Consider the following 27,121-nt stretch of genomic DNA (forward strand, 5'->3'; position numbering starts at 1 on the left):
TTTTGCGGCGAAAAAGTGCGCTTTTCACGCTCATTTAGACTTGCAATGGTGGTAGATTATAACCATAGTTGGCGGACTAGTTGAAATATATAATGGTGCTGGAAGTTGCCAAAAGGGACAGTCTCTGCGAGACCGGCCTCTATAAGGCGCGATATGAAGCAAAACCAAAGTACTAGTCCAACCGGAACATGAAGATGTTACCATCATGGCACTGACTCATTCTTGCATGGCCCTCTCGAATATGGAGCGGAACTCCGATTCCGGCTTTTGCATATCGACCTTGGCTGCTTGGTCCCTCAGCCGTTGCGATCTGTTTATTAGCTCACCGCGCAAAGACTCCCAGTCTACACCAACAAGATGACCGTCCTGTTTAACAATTTTTCCATCAACAATGACGGTGTCGATATTCTTCGATGATGCATGGAAGACAACAGTCGCGACAGCGTCCGTCACAGGCACCGTGTCAATATCGTCACAACGGAAGATCACCAGGTCAGCCTTTTTACCGGGAACGATAGAACCGATCAGCGACTCCATCTGCATAACCTCCGCTCCCCCCAAGGTCGCCATGCGTAATACATCCGCCGTTTTTCTGCCGACCTGTCTGTGTACCGTATGCGCATATTCACGAGCTCTTTGTGTCTGCAGTGCCAGCCTCATCTGGGCCATGAAATCATTCCCCTGATTCGACGTAATGTCAAGTCCAAGACACGTCCGGCAGCCCACATCGCTCGCCTTCCATACCACAGGATATCCCATGCCCATCTGCAGCTCCGTGTCGGGCGTCGCGACAATACCAGCTCCAGAACTCTGCACCGCAGCAAGTTCTCCATCGGTCATCCAACCTCCGTGACTAAACACGAGGTCCGGTCCCATCAAGTTTGCGTCAGCAAATTGCTCGATGACTTCAGCCTTTGGTCCCCCATGAGATACCACCGAAGTATGCACAGTGCTGATCCTAGCGCCCAGCTTCCTCGCCATCTCCAACCCCCCGATATTCTGTTCTCGAGACTGCATCGGCGCCTCATCCAAAGCAATTCCAAAAGTGAGTAGGGAACCTTTTGGATCATTGTTTGGGAAATGTTCCTGGCGTACACGGAGAGCATCTTTGATCCGAGCGGCTTTGTCAAATGGATCCGTTGCCATACTGGCGAGATCCCCGGGTACTGTGGGGTTCTGGTAGAACCCATAGCAGAATGTCCCTCGGATAGCAGCATCTTTGAGGCCCCTTACAGCTGCATCAGCATGTGCTGGGGAGTTCATTATGTGGGAGTGGTCAAGGACAGCTGTGACGCCGTTGTTTAGGAGGCTCAAAGCGGCCGCATAATTAGCGAAGTAAACATCATCTGGTTCGTACAAACTCCCATAAACGGTCCGCAGATGACAACAATAACCGAAAAGTGACCAGTCCACGGTGATCCCCCGTAGGAGATGCTGCCACATGTGATGGTGGCCGTCGACGAACCCGGGAGTAATGATGCAGTTTTCTGCGTTGATGGTGACCACCTTCCCTTCTGTCGGTGGAGAAATTTCAGGGCCAACGGCCTTGATCCACTCATCCTCTATGAGAACATCGCAATTATCTAGGACTTCTCTGCCAGATGCCTCCATAGAGAGCACCGTTGCCCCTTTGATATGGATATATGAGTCCGGCATATTGGAGTATGATCAACGACGGTCACAGCAGAGATCAAGAAGGATGATAGGAATGGAAACACTAAATAAGGATATTTATCCAGACAGTAGATCAAGGCAGTACCAACAGTCACTTGTAACCGTTAAAGGTGGTGGAAGAGATAGCCTACCTGGCCGCGGAATTCCCCTCTTCTGGAACTGGGCTTTTTCCCAACCAGACCAAATGAGCCACGGCTGTCAGAAAAGGAAGCGGGGTAATGCGCATATTCAGCACGAACATTGGTTCATTGATACATGCAAACATTTAGGCCTCCCATCGGCATGGTATACAAACCCTATCGCCTACGTCATCATCCCAGATGCTGTAGGGTCACGTGCGCTTCAGGTCATCGACGTTTAAGACCATGTAGAATTGATATTGATGATTTCAAGCTTCGAGGCCATCTCCTATGTTACAAGACACATTATATCAGTGCTGATGTGTCGGGCATAATTCGCTGAGTGCCACGTACGTCTAGCTGACACAAAGCTGAATTGGTTAACTTAGGCATTGGACATAGATTCGATGTCTGCAAATATAAAGTTAACTACTTGTGGTCTCATGAATTATAAAATGAGCTTTTGTAGTTATAACTGCCAGGGGGGGAAGAGAGCGTATACATGATCAAGTTGATCTGGACCCAATTCGTGATACTGAAAAAGATGATTAGTATACAAAAGCCACCAGAAAGGTAACAGCTCAGAACCGTAGAAGACGTGATGATAATAAGCATAAATATTATTGGTCAGGGTATATAATGGCCGTTCTTACTCTATGATCATGAAAGCCAAAACTTCATTTCATCCAAAAGCTTTGTTATAAGATAAATGTTGAAAATTGCAAATATAGCTTGTAGGTGGGCATTTTTACCATGTATAAATGTTTCCAATGTTCCTCAATGACACTTAGCCCGAAAGACAACCGAAACATACGTTCTGCGAGACTTGGATTTGCCATTACTCCGTTGGTGCTTCCTGCTCCAAAGGCGTGCCGCACAAAGTATCATCCTCAAGCTAGACGAGGGTTTCCCCATGCCTGGATTGCAGCAGCCCAGATCTTTTCATGGATATCCATGGCCCTATGATCTGGCTGTCCAAATCTCCATTGCTTTTCGCCTTCTGGACCTCCATACCGAGCTATGAAATCTGTAACGGCACCACGACACTGAGCCTCAGTAGCTGCAGTCCCAGATTTATCGAATTGAATCGTGATGTTGTCTCTCTCCCCCAACTTCTTGATCAAAACTAATTGTTTCTTGCTAGGTACCCATTTGATCATGCCATGGAAGTGCGCACGTCCGTGTGCAAAGGATCTAGAATGAGATTTAATTAGTTGCGAAGTGGCTCTAAAGCCGTCGTTTGTATGGAGATGATTTTAAACAAGTCATAGCGACACACAACGACAAAAGCCAAAGAAAAGCAAAAGGGAGGAGCAGATGTAGACAAGCATATTAGGTAAAGTGCCATACCTGAACAAACAGAGAGGTTCGAATCTCTCGCTGATTTCAATCAAACATTGCGACATGGACTGCTGGACGGAGAGGGCATTTCCTGACTCCTTCTAAGAGGCCGTGAGTTTTCAAGCAATAGAGAAACCCCCCTAGCTAAGGAGGGGGTGAGAGAGGGAGAGAGGTTGCATACGAGACCTTGTCCGCCATCAAACTTGGACATTCCAGCACGCCATTTCCATTGACGGTCCCTTGTGTCACCTGCTATGGTCGTCCAGTCGTCACCGTCATTCAGGACGAGAACGCCAACTGCCGAACTCGAGTCAATGAGAATCCCTGTTTTCATGCATCGAGCGACACGATGCCCGTTGAGATCGTAGAACTTAAAATCAAACGATGCAGAGCTGTATTCCTGCAGTTGTCGGACAATCCGCGTAGCGAAGGAGGTGCAACGACCGGCAGCCCACCATGTCCGGATGAAGGAGGTGGACTGGTCCTTGGTCAGATCCTCTATCTTAATCTTCTTTTTAAGAAGATTCTTGTCTTTGAGAATGTTTCCCCATGGTTCGCCGGACTTGTTGACAAGATATTCTCCCTGAAGGAAGTTGGAATATGGGCCGTCATTGAAGGCTTCCTCCCAGCACTCCTGTGCCTTACGTCGAAGTTTATCGATGTTAGAGCCCATGGCTGTGACGGTGTGAAGAAGAGTGTGGTGAGAATGATGAGTAGAAAGGAATCTGTCGTGGCCCGGTCTGCCATCTGGCCAGCCTTATATACAATTGCCGTGACTACTCTCAGACCGAAAAGGGCTTTTTACTCCCCCTCTCTGTATCCTCGACCTTCGGACAGATAGGCATACCTTTTCGATTGCTAATGGGTACATCCTAGACACCCCACCTCGTACATTGATTGGATCTACTATGTGATAGCCTGTGCAGATACAGATCAGACCCTTGCAACACTAGTGTAGATAATCAAACTCTATAGTAATTTATTCCTGCATGCACCTATGACCAAAGCATCACCCGAGGTCAGTGAAGCGGAGGTGCGGAGCTGAATATTCAATTTATGATTGAATGCATCTGAAATCTACCATTTTGCCCATCTATGCGCGGGATAGGAAACAAGGACTTGCCTCATGGGCTCCAGCGATGCGATAAGTGGATACTATCATACATTAAAATTTTGATGCAAGCACTCTGTAGCATCATATGAAAACCCACATTTAGCTCGTATAACGACGTGTATAGCGGATACCTCTCGCTAGTAATTTATGGTGTGCCTATCCAGTTGCCTTCACAAGGCTTACCATAATCGAAAATTACATTGAGTGATTTTTTAACATTATGAGAAATAACGTTCCGTCGTATTAAATTTTGATATTGGTTCTCATGCTTATTCAGTCCAGCTGCCAGGTAGGTAAGAAATGTATTCTATTTCTTTGATTCCGCACGTTCCCATTTGTTGGAAATGACATTGATATTCATCTCGACTAACCCCGCGCCGCCACGGCGAGCTGAACAAGTGAATATGACACGTTATTAGTGGCAGCTACCTTGCATGACCCACTGTCAATATTCATGCGATCAATTTAGTCCTTATAGTGTCTAGCTGTCAAATTCGCAGGATCAGAATACAATATCTCCAAAAGCCACCTTCTGGACTTACTTCCATTTCTTCACCCATATTTAACTGCATTGTCCTTTGAAAGTGAGGCAATAGAGATCTTCTATGGGTTGATTGGCGTAAGAAGAATCATATACTGTCGATGCTTGGTCTTCCAGTTCAGCTGAGCGATTTTCCAAGCTCTGGTGGATTCCGCCCCGCTGTCTGACGTGTTGAGGGGTTACGAACCATGTTCAGCTCTCACTTTTTACAACGAAATGGGTTGTAGTCATACCCTCTGAAGTTGAAAGTGGCTGACGGTGATTCTATCATCCAGCAATAATCTACCGGCTGAAATCTGCATGTTGTAGGCACCCTATCATAGGTCGTTTTCCCGAACCAATGCATAGGCATCTGAATGACTGCCCTCCGGATCCTGAGCACTTCACCCACGTCGGACCAAAGATGAAGAGAGTCAAGGAGAAGGGAGGAGAAGTCAGGGCAGTGGTAGGCGGCGAAGCAGAAGGCAGCTCTCAGGTGCTAGATTCGGAGACCTCTTTTGAAGACTGTTACAATACGCTCTCCACCATGCTCAAGCAGTACAGGTTTGATGGAATCCATGGTACCTGTTGTCCAGTCCGAACCATCCATTTGTTGGATACTAAAGTAAACATTCGCGTGTAAACCTAACCGTAGGGCTATTGGTTCACACACGCTTCTACCAACTCTTATACTCAGTGCCGCAAATCCAACGATGAACAGCAAACTCAAATAATTGACCTTTCAGTGAATCGAGGCCATAAACTAAAGTATCTACTTTTTGTTTAATATATGCCGTCCGAGATTAGACTTGTCTAATTGGCTATTTGTTGAGTGTAGTCCCCAAGTTCTTCTAGGGGTGTAGTTGGTAGGCCTATTCCAGTGGTTATCTCAAATGGAAATACGTATGCAATTATGGCCCATTTGTATAATATCCAGATAGCGCACTATTGTACATTATAGTGTCCCTCCGTCAGTTATAAATGTATATGTCATACTTGTTGTCATCGAACCCCCCCCCCCCCCCCAGCATCACTATCGCCCCGTGCTGGATTGCACACCCGCAGCAAGTCCACGTTGTATTGCTTTGCATCCTAATCACAGGCGAAGATCATCTTATCCCACACTCTCCACTCGTCTCCTGCCTTAGAAAACAAGCACGTATTCGGCTTCAATTGCTGCATGCCAGATTGGCCATCTCCACACCCATAACCGGCAAAGCACAAAAACACCGAACACCCAGGATTCAGCCAATTCAAGACAGCCCCGCCTGATCCCGAGATTGTGAACACATGGCGATTTGCACTCAGATCGAACTGGAGTACTTGGCCATTGGAGTCACATTGGTAACCGGGAAACACCACCGCTTCTCCAACGGTCAAGGCGCTAACCGTGCAGGAGTTGAAAGCAAGGCCTGCGAGGGTTGCGAGCTTGGCGAGAGAGGGGAACTTCATGTTGAGCTTCCTGGTCACAAGCCGGATCAGCCCTCACGCCTTAATTATCGCATGAGTTATAAGAACTTACCAGAAGTATTAAAATTGTAAAACGAAGTCAAGATGGAGAAGGCTAGAAATTAGGGTGAAGTAGAGATGTAGTGAGTAGAGACATGGCAACCTGTCTATAGCTTCATGTATATATACTACGAATAAAAGTGGAGTGAGAGCTAAGAACATCTTGGCATCTTGATTGCCAACCTACGACAATTCAATTATCTGGTTGAATACCCTAACACAGTGGGCCGATAAAATGTGTATACCAAATAGGGAAAACCCTCTATAACGAATATCCTCTAGTGTGATCTACTTCTGGCTAGGAAATACATGCCAAGTCATTTAGCGTCATGACAACACACTTGCCTAAACTTCTGTAAATCATTATGAATCTTTGGTAAGTATTATGAAATGGCACTGTAAAAGCTGACGGATTCTTATGCAGTTTCCTAATGTATGAAGGCGATTCTCCCGTACCAATGTCGACGACTCCTGCAGAGGACTGCAATAAATTTCTCTAATATATATCCCTAGCTCGCATGGCCCTCGCGCTTTGCTACATTCATTAGCTTGTAATCTTTCAGAAATTAAGCGGTCACTTTCGTTAACCGAGGTAAGATAGGAAACTGGGAAGATGAAGACTCTATCATCCAGAAAATATATTTACAAAAAACGAACTTTCACATCCAGTTATTGTACTTTGCGCATAGTTTTCAAGACGATAGGTGCTCGCCTTTCTGCTTACATGAATACCACATATCGTGCACCTAGGTCTTTCTTAGGTTAAATGAACAGAACACCATTCGTTCCATCGGGTTCATAGCTCCTTTCGTCGCTTTTAGACATAGCCTGCTATATTCCGTTTGCCTTATTGGCGTTGCCCAGACGAATCCCATGGTCCCCTCTGATCAAGTGGATCGATTCTAGCCCCGGACGCTTGCGACCACCGAACTAAAAGGAGAGGGGGGTTGTGGATATCACCACTGTTGCATGACACAAAGTGCCAACTGGCACTTGCACATGTAGTAGCTCCACCGCATGCAAAACTATTTTCTAGAAGCGTAAGGCCAGATGGGGCTCTTGTTACTAGTTGAAAATGCAGCAAATCAACAGAAAGCATCATCCGTTGGCGTTTAACATACCGACCCTGCGACACAAAAAACAGTGAATCCGGCCCGATACTCATTGGTAGGGAATGCTAGAGCTCTTGCATAGCATTCAGGACGAACAACTTCATACAATATGACCGAAATGCATGCTTAATTCGTACTATAGTCTACCATACCGCGCATTACGTCCTCCAGTTGATGCGTTGCCTCTAACGATTAAAATCAAGTATATGTCTCCTCCCTGACGACAGTTATTCCTTCCGCAGTGACATCAAGCCAGACCTGCCTGTCCACCGTCTGCGTGCTCCCATCTGCAAGGGTGAAATTGATATGTCCATCATTCTCGATCACCACATCCCTTTTCACTGCATGTGAGCAACTTTTGCTTGTATCGCCCCAGAACCATCCGCCCGCATAGATATTGCCGTATGTCCAGCTTCCGCCGTTGTAGCTCGTGGATGCATAATCATACCACATGCACTGCTTGATGATTTCCTCGGTAATATCCTATTATCCATTGTCAGTACAGCTGGCTTTAACATTATCCACAGCAAAATCAGAGTTACATACCCAACATTGTTGCTCGGATTGCATCCCAGAGATCGTCCAGGATCCCCAGTAGGCACTAATGATACCGCCACCCGCATCACACCAACCGCCATCTGGTCCGGCCGTGATGGATTGCGACCACGCATTGAGGCAGAGCCAAGCCCGGATTGACCACATCATTTGGACCGCGGCATCGCTAAACCACTGTTGATTTGGTGCCGTGCAGTCGGCGGCATTTGCGGCTAGCAGGAAGGTCGCAAGAGAAAGATATCTTGTCAACCTCATGATGAGTGTTTCGCAGGGAGATGTTGGGGTGATGTGTTAAGGAGGTTCCCCGGATTGATGGGGATCAATCTGCAGAAAGCGAAACGTATTCTTATATACTCGGTCGAATGCATTCCATAGTCTAGCCGCAGCCAGCACGGCGGAGTTCATAATGGGGTGGCTGATTATATGTCAGCATTGGCTAATACACGCCGGTGGGTTACTGGATGATTCACACATTAATGCCTTCCAAGCAGGAGACTTGGCAAACATCAAGTTCAGTCGAAGGTAGCTCCTGGCGTGAAATTTGGCTGGTACTGGTTGGATGAGGCCTCGACCAAAACCTGATTAGAATGCGGAGCATTGATTAGTGTCCATTTCTGCAGAGCCTATACCAATTCCCGAAAAGAGCTTCGCTTGTTCCGCTAGTCGTGTTTAGCTTGGTCTAGTCTCAGGCTAAGAGATATCTTTCCTGTTTTCCATACCAGACCACATCTTGGCGTATTCTCCTAAATATTTACCTAATGTCGCATAATCATTCGATTTTGTGGACTCTTGTGGCCTACTCATGGCCAGTACTAGTCCATCTATGCCGACCTTTCCAGAAATGATTTCTAACAATGCCAGTGATCTTACATAGCAAGGAAACCATAGGTACTTATGCCACGAAGAATCCAAAAATGTGGAATGATATCGCAAACAGCTAAGTAGATCGTAACATATTTCATCAAAGGATAACCATGAACATTTTACGTCTTCGAGAGAAGCTTCCATCACACCCGGGAAAGGCAATTGCCTGTCACACCAATTCGTACACATAGAGATACGTCTTTAGCTCGATATCTATAACTAAAGCTATCCTTATATAATCTGACTGGCTGGGCGGAGATTCGGGCTTTTAAACCAGGCAACCTGCGACCTACCATAGATAAATGAAGCGTCGGGGTCTGACATAAAGTGCTAGGCCGAAGTATCGTATCTTATCCGCCTTTCAGTTGGCTAGCTCTCTTTGTGGTTAAACAAGAAAACAAAGAAGCTATATATGAAAATAACGTCAGCCTAAGTACATCTCTAACGGAAGGTCGTGGTACATCTGGTAATCTAAATCGGTGCTCCACTCCAAAACGAAGCACTTGACCAGAGCAATAACAACTAGCGGACTGAGGTAGGAAGCGCTTGACTGGGGGTGTGACGATCTCCAAAAGGTTGTTTCATCAAGCGCTGAGACTCCACCATCCCATAGAGTGAGTGCTATGTCAGTGACAACCCTGACTACGTCACCTGAATTCCCACTGCCGGCTAAAACAGCACTCGCAGCCATATCAGTCATGTTGTCCCTCACAAATTGAGGGTTCCAACCTTTCGTATCCAACCTCTCCGGCCATCTTTCCACGACATGGCGAAGTGTCTCCGCTAGCTGCCCCCGCCATTGGTCCATCCGGTCCTTTGCAAATGCAACCAGTATGTCACGGAGTCCTCGATGGATTGACCAAGAAAGAGACGACCACGGGAGACAATCCAAGGCTCGATTGAGAATAGCCGCTTCCGTTGCAGGAACATACAAAGATACATCGATATCAGCAGTATGGCTGTTAGGCAAGCGAAGGAGGGGCATGTCTTGCAACCCTTCTGTTTCCACGGTTACAGCTTTCATGAACAGGAAGTCGACATCAGTGACATTGCCACCTATCATATTGTACAAGTGCCTGCCACTATGTGCACCGCCAAACCCTTTGACGGCATATTTTAAGACCCACCGACCGGATGGCTTGCGCCCGGGGAAGGCACATTTGAACGTGGTACGCATTTGCGCATCAATCACTCCAGCGAATATTTGCAAGCATCTGTCAACTCTTCTGTCAAAAGTTGTTGGGTAAACATCTTTTGCTAAAGTGTGTGAGTCATGTGCAGTAAAGTATACACGTGCCAAGTCCCCGATAGGCCATTTGACCCGCCATTGTCCACAGTAGGTTGCATACGCAGCTCGATGACCAGATGATCCGCTATGTCGAAAGGTCGGCCGAGCATTCGTGATGCAAAACAATGCCATCAGGGTGGTGCGGGAAATGATCGTACATGTAGTCAATTTATGCTTCACAAGGGGATGAAGGGGAAGGTTCCCCCATCCATCATCTACCAGGATCACACCTGATTTAGGGTTAACGGTCACAATACACTCGGCTTTAACAGTAGAGCCCTCCGCAAGTATTTTTGGCTTCTCCCGCGCGTCGCGTATGGTGCTTGAACTCGTTGGATGAAGAACTGCAAGCAGTACTGACCATGCAGCCTGGCCTGTGGGTTGAGTAAGCGGCAAGCGACTGACAGCTATAGTCATTTGGCCACAGAATCCATCACTGAGGCTTGCAGTGATTAAAGGTCCAACCGGGGGTGGCTTTATCACACGATACCACGGTATATACGCCTGCCGCTGGCTCCATTTGCCTAAATGTTGGACGTTTCGTAATGAATGAAAAGGGTCCGCCTGGTCAATGATGGTGCCAAATCGTGTAACTATAGATCCTAATCCCACAACGGTTGCGGCCAATGAAAGCCATGTAGCAAGGGCTGATGAAACATCCATTTGGAGATTATGTTGGCTACTTAATGCTCAACATATAAATAGTCAATGTCACCGCTGCAGGGCTGACGGAGGATCTCATATGAGACATATGATAACTTTGAGGGATTTCTCAGCTATTCGATACTTGTGATTGTGATTTCTATCTCCTATTAAATATCTTGGATTCTGCACCCGTCTGTGGGGTTGTGTGGAGAAAAGGGACACGTTCGCTTCCTCTGTAGGTGGTACGGATCCGATATAGAGTCGGACTGTTCAATGCACAGACATTGCAAGACGCCGGTTACACGGTAGTACGTGTCCCCAAGATGCTTCGACTGACGCACCAAGGCTAAGGACGTTTGTGTGGCACAAGACACAGAAGACCTGGTGCCTCCTTTCTGGTTCTGCTCGTCGTCAAATCATTGCGGAATCGGTTCCTCCCCTATCGAAGAGCAGGATTCTTTCAGTTAATCCAGAGATGACAACACACGATTTTCTACCGATCGAAATATTCCTCCTTATTGCTGAGAGCTCAGATCTACATACTCTATGCTCGTTTGTTAGAGCTTTTCCGCATGTTGCAGAAGCACTGACGTCTCCGCATTTCTCGATTCACGACGAATTTCAGAACTCTATAGTCCACTTACTAGCAGCTGATGGAGAGCACGAGCTCTTCCTGCAAGTCTTGAAATGCAGAAGCGCTCTCCCTGACAGGAAGAACAAGGACGGGCATACCCCAATGTCACTTGCAGTCACCAATGGGCATCTCCCGGTCGTTCAAGCACTAGTGAATCGAAATGACGTTGACACAAGTCTTACGGACTCCATGAACAGGACCTTGCTACACATGGCATCACTGAGCGGCCATGAATCAGTACTGGATGTGGTCATGCATTGGCCTGCGGTATACATCAATCAAAAAGATAAGCATGGCCAAACCGCCTTTTCACTTGCAGCCGAATATGGTCAGGAGCGGGCAGTCGTGATGATGATAAAGGAAGCAGATTTATATGCAAGGGATGTTTGGGGGCGAGTTGCTCTGCATGTCGCAGCGCTTAATGGCCATCAAAAGATTGTGAAGATTCTACTGAGTAAACCCGACGTGGATGCCAATATCCTCGACGATCGACGCTGGACACCTCTTTCTTACGCCGCAGGAAATGGACATGCCCCAGTGATTGAAGCTTTGTTGCGTGAGAACGATGTTGATATTTACTGGCGCGGGATTGAACATCAGGACCCCCTTTCATTGGCAGCAGAGAACGGGAATCCAGTAGCTGTGGATTTACTGCTACGTCGAATGCAACAAGACCTCACAGCATCCAAAGGCCCCACGCATCAGCTGAGTTCGCAATTGAACTTCAGAGATCTGTGGGGGCGCACCCCTGTATCAATTGCAGCCGAATATGGACACGAAGCAGTAGTAACTCTATTAGTCGCGCTTCCGGACGTGGATATCAACGTCGGGGACTATGGACAAGAGGGACCATTGACAAAGGCTGCAAGAAACGGTCATGAGAGTATAGTGCAGTTATTGCTCGATCGACCGGACATTGATATTTGTTCCTCGAATGTACGACGACAGACACCACTAGACCTTGCAGTCCTGGCAGGTCATACGAATATTGTAATGGTTCTACAGAGGCACTCCCTCATCGCGGCCCCAGATCTGGCAGGTGTTTCACTTTCACCTAGATGTGACATTCATAATTGATTGCCTAACACTTCTGTTGACCGAGGGTCGGTCGACTAAACAACTAAGCTTTATGTATAAGAAGGAATTGGATGTTGAACTAACCTGGTCCAGTACAGTATAGTATCGCCATTTCAGCTAGCTGCTAATTGCATTAACTCGTTCTTCAATATCTTTCAACTTTTTTGCTGGCAAAATGGTTTACATTACCGTGTCTACCTACTTCAATTGCCCGCCTGCCCTGCTTAATCTGCTTAGTTTGTATAATCTTATAAAACTTCTTACATCGCTCCCTTGATCTGCCTAATCTACCTAGTGTACCTGCTCTGCTCATGGTAGCATGTCCCGTACCTCCCGTTCCCTCTTCTCCTCTTCCTAAGCGAGACGCTGGCTCGAAATGGCGCACGTTAACGAGCCGCCACGGTCGGTAATTCGGATCCATCTAACCCAAATCCAGTCCGAATTCTTGGAACTAATCTGTAGGCTGGTTCAAGGCGCATATGATCATACGAGCATCAACAATCATACGCCTTTTTCTGCCAAGAGCCTTTTACACTACATGCAAAAGTCAGCACGGGTACATCCTTCGATCTCGGACGTGTGGCCAAAATATGTATATCAGATAAATCCTATGGTCAACTACAGCCACTCGAGACTCCGCCTACCCCTTTTCACAACGTTAGTATGGACCTTCATACAAGCCTCCCGAAAACAATGGCCGGAGTGTCCTTATCATTGTCACTGACAGACTTCTTTGCGCTGTCCGGCTTATTACTGGTCGCAGGGACGGGGATACGCCCACTTGGGCTATTACGATATAGTATGCTATTATCTATGAATACATTTATAAGGCACCAACACGAAAGCAAGTCTATGTAGACGGCGAACTAGGGCTAATTTGCCGACAGTATGAATTCGAACCCTACCAAATCACTTACCTAAATAGGCTTAGCCTCACGTCTTTATAGGTTAGCTCCGATTATTGCGGTTAAAGCTTTGTCAACCGATTCAAACCTCAACATTCCCTACCCGCTGTAGGTAGGTCAACCTATCCCCAGAACCTCCCCGCTACAGTTATAGTGATAATAGGGGAGTAATGCGAGGGGGTCGATCAAGACTATTCATTTGTGTAGTCGGGGTCCAGGAGTCTGAGCATCCAAGCTGCTTAGAGGGGTTCAACTATACTTAAATAAAATTGCAAGTCGAAATATGGACAACCATGTCGCCGCAAACGTGTTCGGCACATTGGGAGCTGTGCTATGGTCGCTTCAGGTTAAACACCATCCCAAGTTATTGATTAACATGACGACTAATCTGCAAAGTAGCTGCTGCCCCAAATATGGAAGAATTGGCGACGGCATGACAGTGAATCCTTGTCCGCAGCTTTCTTCCTATCCTGGGCCATGGCCGGAGTTCCCCTCGGCGTCTACAATATTGCAGACAACTTCAATATTGCTCTGCAAGTTCAGCCGAATATCCTCATCTGCCTAAGTCTTGTCACGTGGTCCCAATGCAAGTACTACGGAGACAACTGGAGCCTGAAGAAAACAGTACCTGTTGCTATAGTTATAGGTGCAGTTCTTGGGGGCGCCGAGGTCGGCCTCGTCTTTGCGCTCCGTGTGGCCTTCCAACGAGGCCAAAAATGGCCTTCTACACTAATGGCTATCCTTTCCGCTGTTCTCCTTGCGGCGGGAGTGCTACGCCATTACGTGGATATGTTTAGAACACGGTCAGATGCAGGCCTGTCGCTCAAATTTGCCCTCCTTGATGCGAGCGGAGATGTGGCGTCGATTTTGTCTGTGATCTTTCAGCCTTCACTAAGTATTCTGGGACTAGTCATTTACGGCACAGAGTTTGTCATATGGCTGGGGCTGATGATCATTCTATTATATTTTCGGGCTGCACAGCGAAGGAAGGCAAGAGACATTCGAGCGGATGGACCGTCCGATGCTGCGAGTAACTAGTCGTGGATCACCCCACCATATATGTATATACGGCGAGCTAGAACAATGAGGATATAGACAGTCATGCATTTCTCCCCACACGTCTCCATGTATACCAATACCCTTTCCTTCCAAAGGCTTGGTGTTATAGGAGTATAAATACCTCAGGGCAATTGCTTAATCAACATTATTGGCATAGAAGGGGAGTGTAATGCTTGGGTGAAAGGTTAATTTTCGAAAGCTGGGCGTTCCAGAACTGGCGACGTGTCCTCTATGTCGTGAGAAAATATAATATATGAAAACTCTCGGTGTTTCGAGATTCTTCGGCAAACCATTGTTCTACACGGGATGATCTCCCGTGAACGTGACATACTGAAGCTTTTCGAGGCATAAAGCAACTGATGGTGCATGTCGCAGAAGGCTTTACAAAGGCCTATTTAGCTGGCATGTATTGACACCATACTGAGCATTTGTATTGGGGTCTTCAGTGGTTTCACTTCAATTAAGATAGACTGCTCTGGACAGTACAAGACCTTACTTTACAAATCTCCTCGTACACTAGTTTCTCTTGCCCTTGCCTTAGATGTGGGTATTATAAATAACCCCTGTGATAAGCTTTCGGAGCAAGCCCAGACCCGTTCACCCCATCAACTGCGCCCTAGCGCATTCTGGAATGAACAATGGTGGAGGAATGGTGGTGTGAGCTGAGGAGCCTGAGAGAAAGCAACAACGCGGGATCATCTCATCACTATTAAATTCTTTCCAAGTAAGTCTGCATTTTCGGTTCTGAGCGAAGATCCCGCGAAAGTGATCTAAACAGATCGACTTAAATAAGTCTATCTTTGTCCAAATATTGCAATTTGACAATGCACACCCCCTACATTCCACTGTCACAATTATGATTCGCCAGCACCGTAGTAGAGCAAGAGGTTCCATCCTAAGACGAAATCTATAAATTACATGAAGCCCTCTAGAGTAGACATTGCTCTCTCTCAATTAGAAAAGAAAGCCGTCCATTTGCAGTTTAAATTTCTTAGCAAGACCCAAATACTGTTATTTTTCTTTGCCCTCCCAAATCCACAGCCATGCAATTCTCTTTCTCTTTCGCCGCTCTTATTGCCCTAGGTGGCCAAGCACTGGCCCAATCCGCCACTGGAAATTATCTCATCGGAGAAAGCGACAATTTCTTGACGCTAAATGATAGCCTGGTTGTCTTTAACCCAATCAATGGCGCAGATAACCAGATTTGGGGCTTCAACACCGTCGGCCCCAGTACTGTCGTTATCCAAAATCAGGAGTCAGGAGACTACCTTAACTGTGATGAGAGCGGATCTCCCTGCAGCACTTCCGGCAACCCTCAGGTTTTTGAGCCTATTAAACGGGGTCAGGACTTATACCAGATTCGGGATGAATCTGGTGACTTATTCCTTGCCGAGTCGTCCGATAAGACGGTTCATTTGGTTGAGGAAGTGCAGCCTGATGAGAAGACCATATTTACACTGACTCGGCCTGCTACTGAGTGTGAGTTGCAGCGTGCTCCTTTATAATTTTATAGTCAGATTCTAATTCACTAAACCAGAATTTTGTCGTTTGTCATCCCAATGGCTGCAGTCTGCTGGATAGGTGATTCGTCTGCTCATTCGACCGCAGTGCAGCCTTAGTCCAGCCTTAGTCCAGCCTGCCATTCCGCACGTGCATTCACCAGGCCCCGAATTAGATTAGTTATACCTGGTTAGAATAACTCAGTACCCGCATAATTTCTTATATTATTTAATCATTTTGTAAGGATTATTTTTCTAAGTATAAGAAAAAGCGCCCTCGAGTGTGGGAGAATAATTTGGTAGAAGCTGCTAATATGCTTCCCAGGGTAATTAAGGAGCCAATAATGATAAAAATTTAATTTTTCCACTTCGGATCAAAATCTTAGGCTAGTCTATATAGGTATTGGTGCTAGGTTATTCATAGCCCATTCCAGACATTAATCTATAATAGGCATAGCGTCCACTACTCCATGAGGTAATGTCCTAGCCTAGTTAGGAAGGGTGGGCTGTACTCCATCTCAGCGACACTCACTCTTTCGCTCGATTTGGCAACCTGTTCAATAAGATTTTAGTAACGAGTCAGCCGATATGCCTGTTAGCTCTGTTATTGTGAGAACGAAGTGGGACACTTCTAATATTCCCTTTTAGGATAAGATAGAATAAATAATTGAAGATCAACGGTTGTTTCCTAGTTCCTGGCAGTAGAAATATATTAATCTACATAGCAGATGCACCTGTAGTACAGAAAACATTTCAACCAAACCAGGAAACGGTTTCCGCCCTTCCTCTCAAATTGAGCATTGCCCGTCGTAACTGCTCATAGTTTTCCTATCAAGTTATAAGTATAAAAATATAACGCCGACAAATACAAGAACTTCTTGACATACAATGCTGGTATTTTCGGCGAGAGCAATGGAAATTGTGGGACTGGCTCCTGGTTAACCTACTTGCATATAAACATATCGTCTCCGAAGGGTTCAGATTATCGCCAGGGGAGAAAGACTAATAACGCTCTTCCATTCCAAATAGAGCATTCTTGGCAATAGCCAAAGGAACGATAAATATATTGTGTTGTACAACCGGTACATTTTTCAGGTTTCCGGGCTACTGCTAGTTTAGTTGGGCCTCTTCTCACAAACCACACAGCCTCGATAGTTCGACACCGATTAAACAGCATGGAGCAGAAATGTTATAAAATGAACCTCCTGACATCTATAAACTGGATACATAAAATCCCTCGCTTAAGGACCTCCCGTGCATTACTAGAGATAGACTAAAAAGGTGCCGTCCGATAGTCTCTAGGGCGAACTGAAATACACTCTCGTGGCATCATATATTCGACTCTTGTCTCAACTCCAGGGGATGCCTACATCCCTTCACCCGACGTTTGTCTGGTTCGCGATTAGATATGGATATGAATATCAAATAATCTGTGATCAATATCTAAGCTCAATTATTCACGTTCTCGCGATTACCAGCAAAGATGGAGTTCTCAGGTACGGATGGGAATTACTTCTGGCCTTCAAAATCCCCCTGCGAATCAAAACAGACATGGTAGCCTTCTCTGGCAGATAATATCCTAAACTGGGCTCGCACAGGACCAGACGCGGCAGCGCCCCTATCCTGGCTAACGGACCCCTAATCGTATCTCTCGCTTGTATCTGCACTTCGGTCTTTAGCCCGAAGGCTAAGCCTCACTGTACAACTTGCTTTACTCCCTGCCGGCCTCGTTTTCGTAGCTCGAGGCTTTCATACCCTAGGAGTCTCCCGCGGTCCTTTCTGTTACTCCTGGAGTATTCAATTCTTAAAAGATTGTGTCACACCATCCACAGCGGCCCCTGAGTCACAATACATAGTCAGTGTATCATACATGCTCGGTGAAGCTTCACAGGTGATAAATATTGAAGATAGATGCCGAATACCCCGAAAGAATGGGTCCACCTTCCAGGTCACCATGCACCTTCACTGTCGACCATTCATTGGCAATCCCCTGTAGATGACTATTGTTATGAAGGACCTCGCCTGCAGTGGAGTGGTGAATATAGCGACAAATGCAGGTATACCTGTGCACCAATGACAATCTGTGTGAAGTGAACAAGTGAATGAAGTACAAAGATACCAAAGCACCGACAAATAGTAACGATAAATATCTGGAACATCCGCAACTCCCCTTTTTGTTTCCATCATCTTCGTCTCCCAGCCTCCCCTCTCTTGTCAATCCTTTCCCTTTCCCTCTCCTTCTCCCTTGATTTCCTTGTTGTGAACATGCATATCTTCTCCTTTGTCGGGGCTCTGGCTCTGTCGGTTTGTGTCTTTGGTCATCCTACTGAGCCCCCTCTTCTATCTCCTCGCCGCGCCGGTGTTGATTTAGAAAGATTTCGGCTGGCGCCCAACACAGAATATGTCGGTTCCAATCAACAGATTCCCATCTCTACTTCAAATATCGGCCTAATCGAGCAAAGTTACGTCGAGAATGCCAATCAGCTGGTCAAAGAAACATTTCCCAACGCGACCTTCCGACTGCGAGAGGATCACTACGTTGGGGACAATGGTGTGGCACACGTTCACTTTCGTCAGATGGTCCATGACCTCGATGTCGACAATGCGGACTTTAATGTTAACGTATGTATTGATACCCCGGCCCTGACTAGCTGTTCAACTAAGCTCATGGAGCATAGGTCGGTAAAGATGGCAAGGTCTTCTCCTATGGAAACTCCTTCTATACTGGCCCGATTCCCAACATCACCCAGGTGACAAGACGTGACTTCATCGATCCCGTGGCTGCGTTGAGATTTGCATTGACACATCTTCAACTCCCCATGAAGGCGGATGGCGTGTCTGCGGAAGCCACGAAACATCCTCATAAGTACATCTTCCGGGGCACCTCTGGGGCTGTCTCTGACCCGAAGGCACGTCTTGTCTACCTTGTGAAGCCTGACGGGACTCTGAACTTGGCGTGGAGAGTAGAGACGGATGTAGAAGACAATTGGCTTTTATCCTATGTGGATGCCAAAACCGCTGAGGAGGTTCATGGTGTTGTCGACTATGTTTCCGACGCCACCCTCCAAGTCTAGTGAGTAATGTGTGGTGTATAGATATTGAAAATGGTCGGAACACTGACTTCAATGATTCATTGTAGTGGTTGGGGATTCAATGACCCTACTGAGACTGACGGCCGTGTCAGTGTTACTGACCCGTGGGATCTGACGGTGTCTCCGTTGACTTGGTTTGGCGATGGAGAGAGAAACTGGACTTCCACGCGAGGTAATAATGGCATTGCCCAAGAGAACTTCAATGGTAGACCGCCCTACATTGATAATATGCGTCCCGACAGTCCTACCCTCAACTTCACTTATGCGTACCCGACAGGTGACTCTCCCAAGGACTACATTAATGCTTCAGTTACCCAGCTTTTCTACACAGTCAACACATACCATGATCTCCTGTACACACTCGGCTTCACAGAAAAGGCAGGCAATTTTCAATGGACTAACAGAGGCTTGGGAGGCAAGGAGAAGGACTATGTAATTCTGAACGCGCAGGATGGAGCGGGCAAGAACAATGCCGATTTCGCTGCTCCACCGGACGGAAACCCAGGTCGCATGCGTATGTATATGTTCACACGTACCAAGCCACCTAGGGATGCAGTGTTTGAGTCTGGAATTGCTATTCATGAGTATACCCACGGTTGTAAGTCCACCTGCTTCGACCCCCACTTTCTATCAATTGTTCACGTTAACCTGTGTACCACTCAGTGTCTATGCGACTTACCGGAGGCCCGGACAATTCCAAATGCTTGAGCGCTTTCGAGTCCGCGAGCATGGGGGAGGGCTGGGGTGATTTCATGGCGACAGCGATCCGTCTCAGGCCTAATGACACGCGTGCAACGGATTATGGAATGGGGACATGGGTTTTTGATAGTCCAAAGGGCATCCGACAGTATCTATTCTCGACTTCGATGGAAACCAACCCACTTAACTATACATCATTGAATCGCATGTATCAGGTCCATGCAGGTGGAACTGTCTGGGCTTCAATGCTGTACGAAGTGTTATGGAACTTGATTGATAAGCATGGAAAAAATGACGGCCCGCGGCCAGCATTTGACGAACGGGGAGTGCCCAAGGATGGTAAATACCTGGCAATGAAGCTAGTAGTTGATGGCATGGCTTTGTGAGTACATACCCTCCGACCAGAGGTGAAATCGCTGACGATAGTCTGTAGACAACCTTGCAATCCCAACTTTATTCAGGCCCGCGATGCCATCCTAGACGCGGACCAGGCTCTGACGGGAGGCCAAAATAAATGTGAGATATGGACTGGGTTCGCCAAGCGTGGTCTGGGGCAGAAAGCCGTGTATGAAAATGGTAGGCGCGTGGACAGCTACGAGATTCCCGGGGATATGTGCAAGAAGAAGATCTAAGTGCATGATTTCCTTTAACCTTTTGCTTCGTCACCGTGACAAACATAGTTACATTTCAACTTAACTACATGAAGATAGGGTAGCATAATATTACTCACCATTGTGTCCATGCTCCCTACCCTGGAATGTGTGATCCATTAGACATATCCAGCACCATATGCAACTCACTTACCTCCATCCTTCTTCGCAAAGATCAGTCCAATACGATCAATATCCAGCCCTGAAGCCCCGTCAAACCCAAGCAAAACCCCGTCCCCAACATCTTGCTTGTGCTCTTCACCCCCATCACCACCTGCTTTGAATTTCTCGCCATCCTCTGTGACAATAACAATTGAATCAACCCTCTTCCCTGAACTAACAGAGCTCTCTTTCACCTTCCCTCCAGGAGGCACTACAAGCACCTGATGATCTCCTTTTTCAGCGCCATAAAGCTGACTCTGACTTCCGTCATCCCACGTCCACCGCAGCCCCCGCACAACAGTCTCATCCTCCACCTCTCCGCTCCATGTCTCGACAACCCTTACGGGTATATACTTGAATTCTTCAAAGGGGGTACCACCTTTGCCCCCTACGGGGGTATTCTTGATTACGCCTGGTGGGGGCGCAGCGTCAAGCTGTTCGAGAAACCATTGCTGGTTCTTACCCCCGTGCTCGGAGTAGACAAGGATCGGGGTTCCATTCTTCGAATCGGACTCGGAGAGGTCTAGGACTCGGGATGGGTTGGCTGCGGAGCGGATTCTATATTTCCGTTAGATTGTTGATTTGAATGAGTTTACATCTGGAAAGAAATACGTGTAGCCATGTTTTGTCTCTGCAGACTCAATCGTCCACCTCGCCCTCTTGTTAGTAGGCGATACAAGACTGCCGGTTGTGAGCACAAGGCCTCCTGTTGGCTGTGCGTCTGGAACCTGGTTTTAGTTTGTGGGTATAGAATAGAGGCTGAGGACGTACCGGCAGTAAGATATGTTCCTGTTGCGTCATTCAAAATGAAGAACTGGTTATGGCCTGCGGAGGCAATTTGCCATTTTTGGTGTTTTGCATTGTGGAAGTGCCTGATGTAGTCAGTTAAGGGTTTTCTACTGATGAATAGTGTTCGGGTTGGAGATGTACATACCAGCCGACAGCTGGGGTACCGTCTTGTCGATGAGCACCTGAAAGTTCGACTACTGTGTCTGTCGCCACGTTGCGGATGATGTAGAGACCTGAGGGCAAGGTTACGTCTGCGATGGTGGACTGAGGCTTGGATGCAGCGGCCTGGGAGGAATTGGAGCCCCAAAGGTACTTGAACAGAGAGGTCATCTTGGTTATGGAGACAATACGAAACAGTATAAATGATTCAGGGAAGAAGCAGGTTGGAGGAAGAGAGTTTTGGAATCTTCTATGAACATCGTAAAGTCTGTCCGCGGGTATGTCATACTTATACAAGGTCCCTAGTCAGACTTTACGTTCTCTGTCATGACGAAAGCACATCCATTGCTGTTACACAAGCACACCATTCAGCTGCACTGTACCGTGCTAGTCTGCTCTCGTCTCGTTACTTCGGTGGCCGAGCAATGGTTGTGGAAATGCCGTCATGGACAAGCACTCGACACTCCGCTTCATTCCGGAAGACTATCCCGATTGCCGTTACGTCAAATAACTTGGCAAATTGTATGTAAAGCTTCTTTATTTCGTGATTATACCAGATCCTTCATATCTAATGAGAAATACACCGTGCGCGAAGTGAAGTCCAAAGGTATCCGTCGGCACCGGATGAATGGATGTGTACTTGAATTAAATTTATACGAGCGACTTTGAAAGGACCTGAAAGCAGAGTCAACCCTAGTATGACAGGAGGCAGTCATCATCCATTTGATATATGAGATTTGGTGTTCTTTTAAAAGCAAGGATCAACGTTACATCCGACGGCAGTTGTTGACGTTTGCGGCCCGGGAACCGTAAGTGCCGATGCCCTGGTGTGGAGCGTGGGTGGAGTAGCATCAAGGCTAGACCACTGCTGTCATAATGATCGGTGCATTGCTTTTTACATAGAACCGGTTGGTGTAAAATAGAGAATGCTTGGGCTGGATAATAATATGCGTCTTGTCTGGCGATTAGCAACCCCGAACCCGCTCCGAAGCAAGGTGCTGCGTCCCTTGAAGCAAGTCTTTTGTGCATCAGTGCTTGCATTTACATCCAGTAGTGGAGTGTTCACCTCATGCTAGGTTATATCTTGGTAAGACCCTAGCACATCGCCCTGCTCCGGATGCCAGCAGTGTATTCTTTCCATTGTCAAGGCCATATCGCCAAGCTCTCCTGTAACACACTCAGCATTTCTAAGCATATTTCTGTCCTTCCTGCGTCAGTCAAAGTCGAAACCAAAATGATAACCGTTAACACAGCGACGAACTCCACCTGAGCGAGCTAACTAATTGCTGAATGGGATTGATTCTCCTCGGGCTGGCTTGTGAACTCTATTATACTCCAACTGCAGTCATCCCAGCCCAATGTCTGCATTGTTAGAGTCAAAAAAGCGCTCATTCGTGGCTTTGTCCAATGGCTTTAGGCTGAATGTAAATGCGCCTGGGCTCCAGAACTCTGGTAAAGGGGGCATTGGGGGTGAGATTGATTTCTGGCTTTGCAGGAAGGATACACAGCTGATCTTGATAGGTACTAGTCCTAGATGAGCCTCCTATCCATTTCTGGGCAGTGACGATCCGTATACAGTTGCGAGGGAAATATACCATTACACATAGGGGAGGGACCATTTGGCACACTACGTGATTGCTGTTTCCCTGGAACTTTGACTCCGTATGTCACCGATGGTGCGATCATGCACAGACTTAGAGCAGTGTTGCAGTGGCCCGCAAACTAGCCATTAAGTGACATGCCGGGAGCCCAATATTTGTCCCCCAGGGAATCAAAGGCACCAAATCATTTTGGCCTTGAAAAGTCCATTCTGGATACAGATCACTGAAGCCCTACACTAGAGAGCTCTTGTGGCAGCTACCGAAAGGCACGAAACGCTCCTTGCTGATAGTGCGTTATTTCCGATGACAGGCCTTGGAAGTTTTCAATATCTCCATGAAGCCCTGGTGGCATAACAAAACTTTCAGGGGAAAATTTAAACTAATACGTCTTTTCAGTCTAACGATGGAGAGAAAAAGCGCAAAGTCAAAAACAGCCCTGATGCCTTGTGCAACGCTTCCACGAAGGTTCCCGAAATCGTCTCACATCATACATCCTAGAGGAGCAGTACTTCGCTACTACCCGGGCAAATCAGCCACACAAGTCGTCTAAGATCTCTTTCACGTAGTCCAAATAGTACGGCAGCATTAGCTGTCTGTGAAAGTAAGTTTAATGTCTTGTTCACGGACGAAGATTAGATATTCGGGAATTCCCGTACAGAAAAACGCCATTGTGCTCATGGGAAAGCTTGCGACGATCTTGAAGTCATCTGTCATTAGGCTTATGGGACATTTACAGGTTTTAACTTTTCTAATTGGCTTCTTGAACCTCTCAGATGTACGCTCTCACTATTGGTTGATTTAGGCTGCTCTCCCAACGACCGTACCTACAGAGTGCAAGCAAATGTCATCCTCACCTACGTCATGGCACTACATTTAAATAATAGGCCGCCACTGAATAGGCATCTGCGTGATTCTAACTTTCTTGCAGAGGCCAAAATCAAGCGTCTAGCTAGATACGCTAGCTATCATTGTGGTGCATCCATGAGAGGTTTATACCGGGCCGAATAGATAGCAATGAATTTTCCAGAAGATACAGATAGTCATATCAAATATGTTTTCACTATCAGTATAAGGGACACTTTATCAAGGCTTGGCCCAACTCCAATACCTACCGAGTGGCCTCCTGTTAAGGACAACCAACGAAGAAACATCATTATAACCATGTCATAAACTCCGTGCAAGAGACCCAAAAATATATAACTCCGGGTGATTAGGTACAGTATAATTTTAATATAGGCTTAATGAAAGAGCAACAAACAACAAGCAACATAGACGATGCCAGCGAGCGTGGTATATAGAATACAATGAGTGTATAATGCGATATCCAATCCTAGCCTTACCGTTCGCCAAGCCTTTTCTGCAGTATTCGAAGTTCAGCCTGAAGACCGATGATGTGTTCGTATGCATGTTGCAGGATCAACGCTTTGCGACCGGGTCTCAGGCCCTTCGCCATCTTGGTATCGGTCGGCGTGGTCGTGGAGTCTTGTTTAGTGACATCTTCGAGTTGTTTGAACCCTGCATTCAGGTTTGCGCGATAACGCTTTTCGACCTGATTATGTGCTTTCTTTCGAAGCATGCAGATATTCGGATCATTATCCTTGTCTGAAGATGTAGACCGCCGACGCTGTGATGTGTTGCTGTCTTGCGATGACCGCCGTTTTGGCATTGGCTTGGGCCTGATGGGTGTCGCCATGGAGGGTGACGGATGCGATTTGGGGCTGAGTGGTTCACGTTTCAGTCTTCGTACCGGTCGCTGTGGAGTGTTCACACCCGGGTGTTGGTACGTAGTAGAAGCTGTTGGATCGTTGACATCCGTCTGGTCATGCTCTTGGTATACGGTGGCTTGGGGGTTGCTGAATGGCACAGGTGTGTGATACCCAGTTGCACCAATACCCTGAAGACTGATGAGTACCATCGCAAAATTCAGGTGGCAAACCAAGCGATCTTACATTTGGGTAGCTTGAGGGACACCAGTAGTCTTTCGTTATGTCAAGGCTATACGTCTCGGTCGATGAGACATCTGCAAACTGCAGCTGAGCGTTGTGGGGTGGTGCGACGGGCTCAGCGCTGGTGAAGCCCGCCCCCAGCATAGACCAGCCAAGAAGGCGATCATATTCAGAGGGTGGCAATGATGGGAAATTCATTGGCCACTGATCGCTCTGGTCAGGCGAGAGGTTGCGGTTGGCATAGTACACGGCCATGGTGAGATATTGTTCAATCTCCTTGCCGTAACTTGCAAGTATATAGAAGGTATTAAATAGAGGTAGCGAGAAAATAATGATAATATTTCCGGTGCGTCTCGACTACTCATATGGCGGCAGGAGACGGTCTAGTCGTGGTCTATTAAAAAGGTCGCTTCCATCCGCCGCAGTATAATTAGCCCCGGCGGCGTCAGTGGCTGGCATGCCACTGCGAGTGCTCCAAAAGCCAAGACAAAGTTCTAGTCCCTCGCTTCAAGCTCTAAGACGTAACTCAATTTGCGTCCCATGAGAGTGGGAAAGCCTGGAGAACGCTCGGGATTTGAGTCTTGGCCCGGTTTAGCTTTGCGCCTGGAGGTCAGTTCCAGCCCCGGCCAAAGTCAAGCTTGTTGCCACTCATACTGACAGGGTCACTGCCCTACTATCGGTTAACATGTCCTATGTGACTCAGGGGAGTTGAATATGACGTGGAGCTCTTCACCTGGTTCGGGAGCTGCTGCCAGTCAATATACTGCCACGAATCTCGCGGTCCCAAATGGCTGTACTTCACAGCAGTAAGCCATCCGGACCAAATCAGGATTCCAAGTACTCATGAGCGCAGTGTTACACTGCAGTTGAATTTGTGAAAGGATGGTAACTGATTACACAATCTACAGGACCTATTACCCGTTGTGGACAGGCACTGTACAAAGTTACGGGCCACTCTACCGATCATAGGGGTATTGATCTTGTTCGAAGGCAATAAAAACTTGCAAACCTTGACATGTAACGTGGTCAGTCATCTCGGAGAGGAAAGAGGGAAGTATAGTCAAGGGACTGGGCCACCACTGGGAGACATTGTACGATAACTTGGCTAAGGACACACCATCACTTTAGCATCTTTTTGCACAAGCAGTGGAAGGAAAGAAAAACCAGCTTCATCCCAGGACGTTATATTTCTTCTTCCGCGATAGGTTTTCTCCAAAGTCATTGACCATCTTTATGAGCCTTTAGTCTTCCCTGCTATTTTCAGTAATATTCAGTCTATATGTTCAAAAGCAAAGATATGTTTATCACTACGTAGCCGTGTAATGTTATATGAGAAGAGTTCTATACTTTATCCAAGTTCATATCATGACACATAAACTCAGTAATTGGCTTCCTAGGCGGCTATTTTGTCCACCCACTGATCTCCCCATATCTAACGCTATAGACGGTACTAATGACAGTTACGCGGAATTGAAATCCTAGCCTCTGCCGTCAATGTTCCAGATAGCCCTATACATTGAAGCACCAGTTTGGATTGCTGAACCTTGTGTGAGAGTAACACATACCGGCCGGATCCGAAACTCAAGCTATCGGAGGTAAGGGTATGTGATCTTATCCAGCTCTTATTAAACTTTGTCTCACGAACCAACGGTGGGGGCCATACTGTGCCATCTCAAACGGTGACATTTCAGAGATAGGTCCTCAGGTCAACCTAACCACAAACTATATACTGGGGCAATCTGTTCGCAAATATACAGTACTAGCATCTCAGGAACATAGCAATATCTGTTCTGAAATATATGACACACGTGTTGATCGCTTACATTGAGAAGGCTCGCGACCGTCATTCCGAGGCGCCTGCTCTGATTGTAAAAATATATTCTCGTGACTATGCTTTCATTAACTTACATACTCTGGAAATGGACTATACCCTAGGTGTTTGTCTATATATTTATGGTTAACCTTGGGTAGTGTACAGCGTATAGGGGCGGCTTAAGGGTAATAGTGCTTGAAGGTGACAACTACTACTTCAACAACTCTTGCTGTAGGTTTCGAGTAATTCCGAGTTTTGGAAGTACAACTACATGTGCCTCTACAAGTACAAAATT

General features: G+C 46.9%; 11 protein-coding genes across 11 annotated transcripts; 4 read left to right on the forward strand and 7 right to left on the reverse strand.

Annotated features, from left to right (window-relative positions):
- Positions 1 to 216: 216 nt before the first annotated feature.
- On the reverse strand, positions 217 to 1,656 carry ANOM_002665 (putative guanine deaminase; the record flags this gene model as incomplete). The annotated part of the gene is made up of 1 exon (XM_015547922.1): positions 217 to 1,656. One exon carries the CDS (start codon positions 1,654 to 1,656, stop codon positions 217 to 219), a length of 1,440 nt encoding a protein of 479 aa, XP_015410284.1.
- A 1,027-nt stretch (positions 1,657 to 2,683) lies between these two features.
- ANOM_002666 (uncharacterized protein) lies at positions 2,684 to 3,807 on the reverse strand (the record flags this gene model as incomplete). The annotated part of the gene is made up of 3 exons (XM_015547923.1): positions 2,684 to 2,987; positions 3,144 to 3,235; positions 3,316 to 3,807. The coding sequence occupies 3 exons, from the start codon at positions 3,805 to 3,807 to the stop codon at positions 2,684 to 2,686; spliced, it is 888 nt and encodes a 295-aa protein (XP_015410248.1).
- Positions 3,808 to 5,860: 2,053 nt separating this feature from the next.
- On the reverse strand, positions 5,861 to 6,220 carry ANOM_002667 (uncharacterized protein; the record flags this gene model as incomplete). The annotated part of the gene is made up of 1 exon (XM_015547924.1): positions 5,861 to 6,220. The coding sequence occupies one exon, from the start codon at positions 6,218 to 6,220 to the stop codon at positions 5,861 to 5,863; it is 360 nt and encodes a 119-aa protein (XP_015410286.1).
- Positions 6,221 to 7,587: 1,367 nt separating this feature from the next.
- On the reverse strand, positions 7,588 to 8,199 carry ANOM_002668 (uncharacterized protein; the record flags this gene model as incomplete). Its single annotated transcript, XM_015547925.1, has 2 exons — positions 7,588 to 7,872; positions 7,936 to 8,199. 2 exons carry the CDS (start codon positions 8,197 to 8,199, stop codon positions 7,588 to 7,590), a joined length of 549 nt encoding a protein of 182 aa, XP_015410279.1.
- A 1,033-nt stretch (positions 8,200 to 9,232) lies between these two features.
- On the reverse strand, positions 9,233 to 10,759 carry ANOM_002669 (uncharacterized protein; the record flags this gene model as incomplete). Its single annotated transcript, XM_015547926.1, has 1 exon — positions 9,233 to 10,759. The coding sequence occupies one exon, from the start codon at positions 10,757 to 10,759 to the stop codon at positions 9,233 to 9,235; it is 1,527 nt and encodes a 508-aa protein (XP_015410278.1).
- Positions 10,760 to 11,216: 457 nt separating this feature from the next.
- ANOM_002670 (ankyrin repeat domain-containing protein) lies at positions 11,217 to 12,452 on the forward strand (the record flags this gene model as incomplete). The annotated part of the gene is made up of 1 exon (XM_015547927.1): positions 11,217 to 12,452. One exon carries the CDS (start codon positions 11,217 to 11,219, stop codon positions 12,450 to 12,452), a length of 1,236 nt encoding a protein of 411 aa, XP_015410264.1.
- A 1,188-nt stretch (positions 12,453 to 13,640) lies between these two features.
- Positions 13,641 to 14,395, forward strand: ANOM_002671 (PQ-loop repeat-containing protein; the record flags this gene model as incomplete). Its single annotated transcript, XM_015547928.1, has 2 exons — positions 13,641 to 13,703; positions 13,757 to 14,395. 2 exons carry the CDS (start codon positions 13,641 to 13,643, stop codon positions 14,393 to 14,395), a joined length of 702 nt encoding a protein of 233 aa, XP_015410260.1.
- Positions 14,396 to 15,459: 1,064 nt separating this feature from the next.
- Positions 15,460 to 15,921, forward strand: ANOM_002672 (uncharacterized protein; the record flags this gene model as incomplete). The annotated part of the gene is made up of 1 exon (XM_015547929.1): positions 15,460 to 15,921. One exon carries the CDS (start codon positions 15,460 to 15,462, stop codon positions 15,919 to 15,921), a length of 462 nt encoding a protein of 153 aa, XP_015410262.1.
- Positions 15,922 to 18,180: 2,259 nt separating this feature from the next.
- ANOM_002673 (extracellular metalloproteinase) lies at positions 18,181 to 20,338 on the forward strand (the record flags this gene model as incomplete). Its single annotated transcript, XM_015547930.1, has 5 exons — positions 18,181 to 18,537; positions 18,594 to 18,988; positions 19,055 to 19,605; positions 19,671 to 20,088; positions 20,140 to 20,338. The coding sequence occupies 5 exons, from the start codon at positions 18,181 to 18,183 to the stop codon at positions 20,336 to 20,338; spliced, it is 1,920 nt and encodes a 639-aa protein (XP_015410263.1).
- Positions 20,339 to 20,502: 164 nt separating this feature from the next.
- Positions 20,503 to 21,637, reverse strand: ANOM_002674 (uncharacterized protein; the record flags this gene model as incomplete). The annotated part of the gene is made up of 4 exons (XM_015547931.1): positions 20,503 to 21,076; positions 21,131 to 21,239; positions 21,290 to 21,390; positions 21,453 to 21,637. The coding sequence occupies 4 exons, from the start codon at positions 21,635 to 21,637 to the stop codon at positions 20,503 to 20,505; spliced, it is 969 nt and encodes a 322-aa protein (XP_015410259.1).
- Positions 21,638 to 24,357: 2,720 nt separating this feature from the next.
- Positions 24,358 to 25,268, reverse strand: ANOM_002675 (uncharacterized protein; the record flags this gene model as incomplete). The annotated part of the gene is made up of 2 exons (XM_015547932.1): positions 24,358 to 24,961; positions 25,017 to 25,268. 2 exons carry the CDS (start codon positions 25,266 to 25,268, stop codon positions 24,404 to 24,406), a joined length of 810 nt encoding a protein of 269 aa, XP_015410261.1. The 3' UTR covers positions 24,358 to 24,403.
- Between the last annotated feature and the right edge of the window lie 1,853 nt (positions 25,269 to 27,121).

The sequence above is a fragment of the Aspergillus nomiae genome (genome assembly GCF_001204775.2).
Source record: "Aspergillus nomiae NRRL 13137 chromosome Unknown contig00033, whole genome shotgun sequence".
NCBI lineage: Eukaryota > Fungi > Ascomycota > Eurotiomycetes > Eurotiales > Aspergillaceae > Aspergillus > Aspergillus nomiae.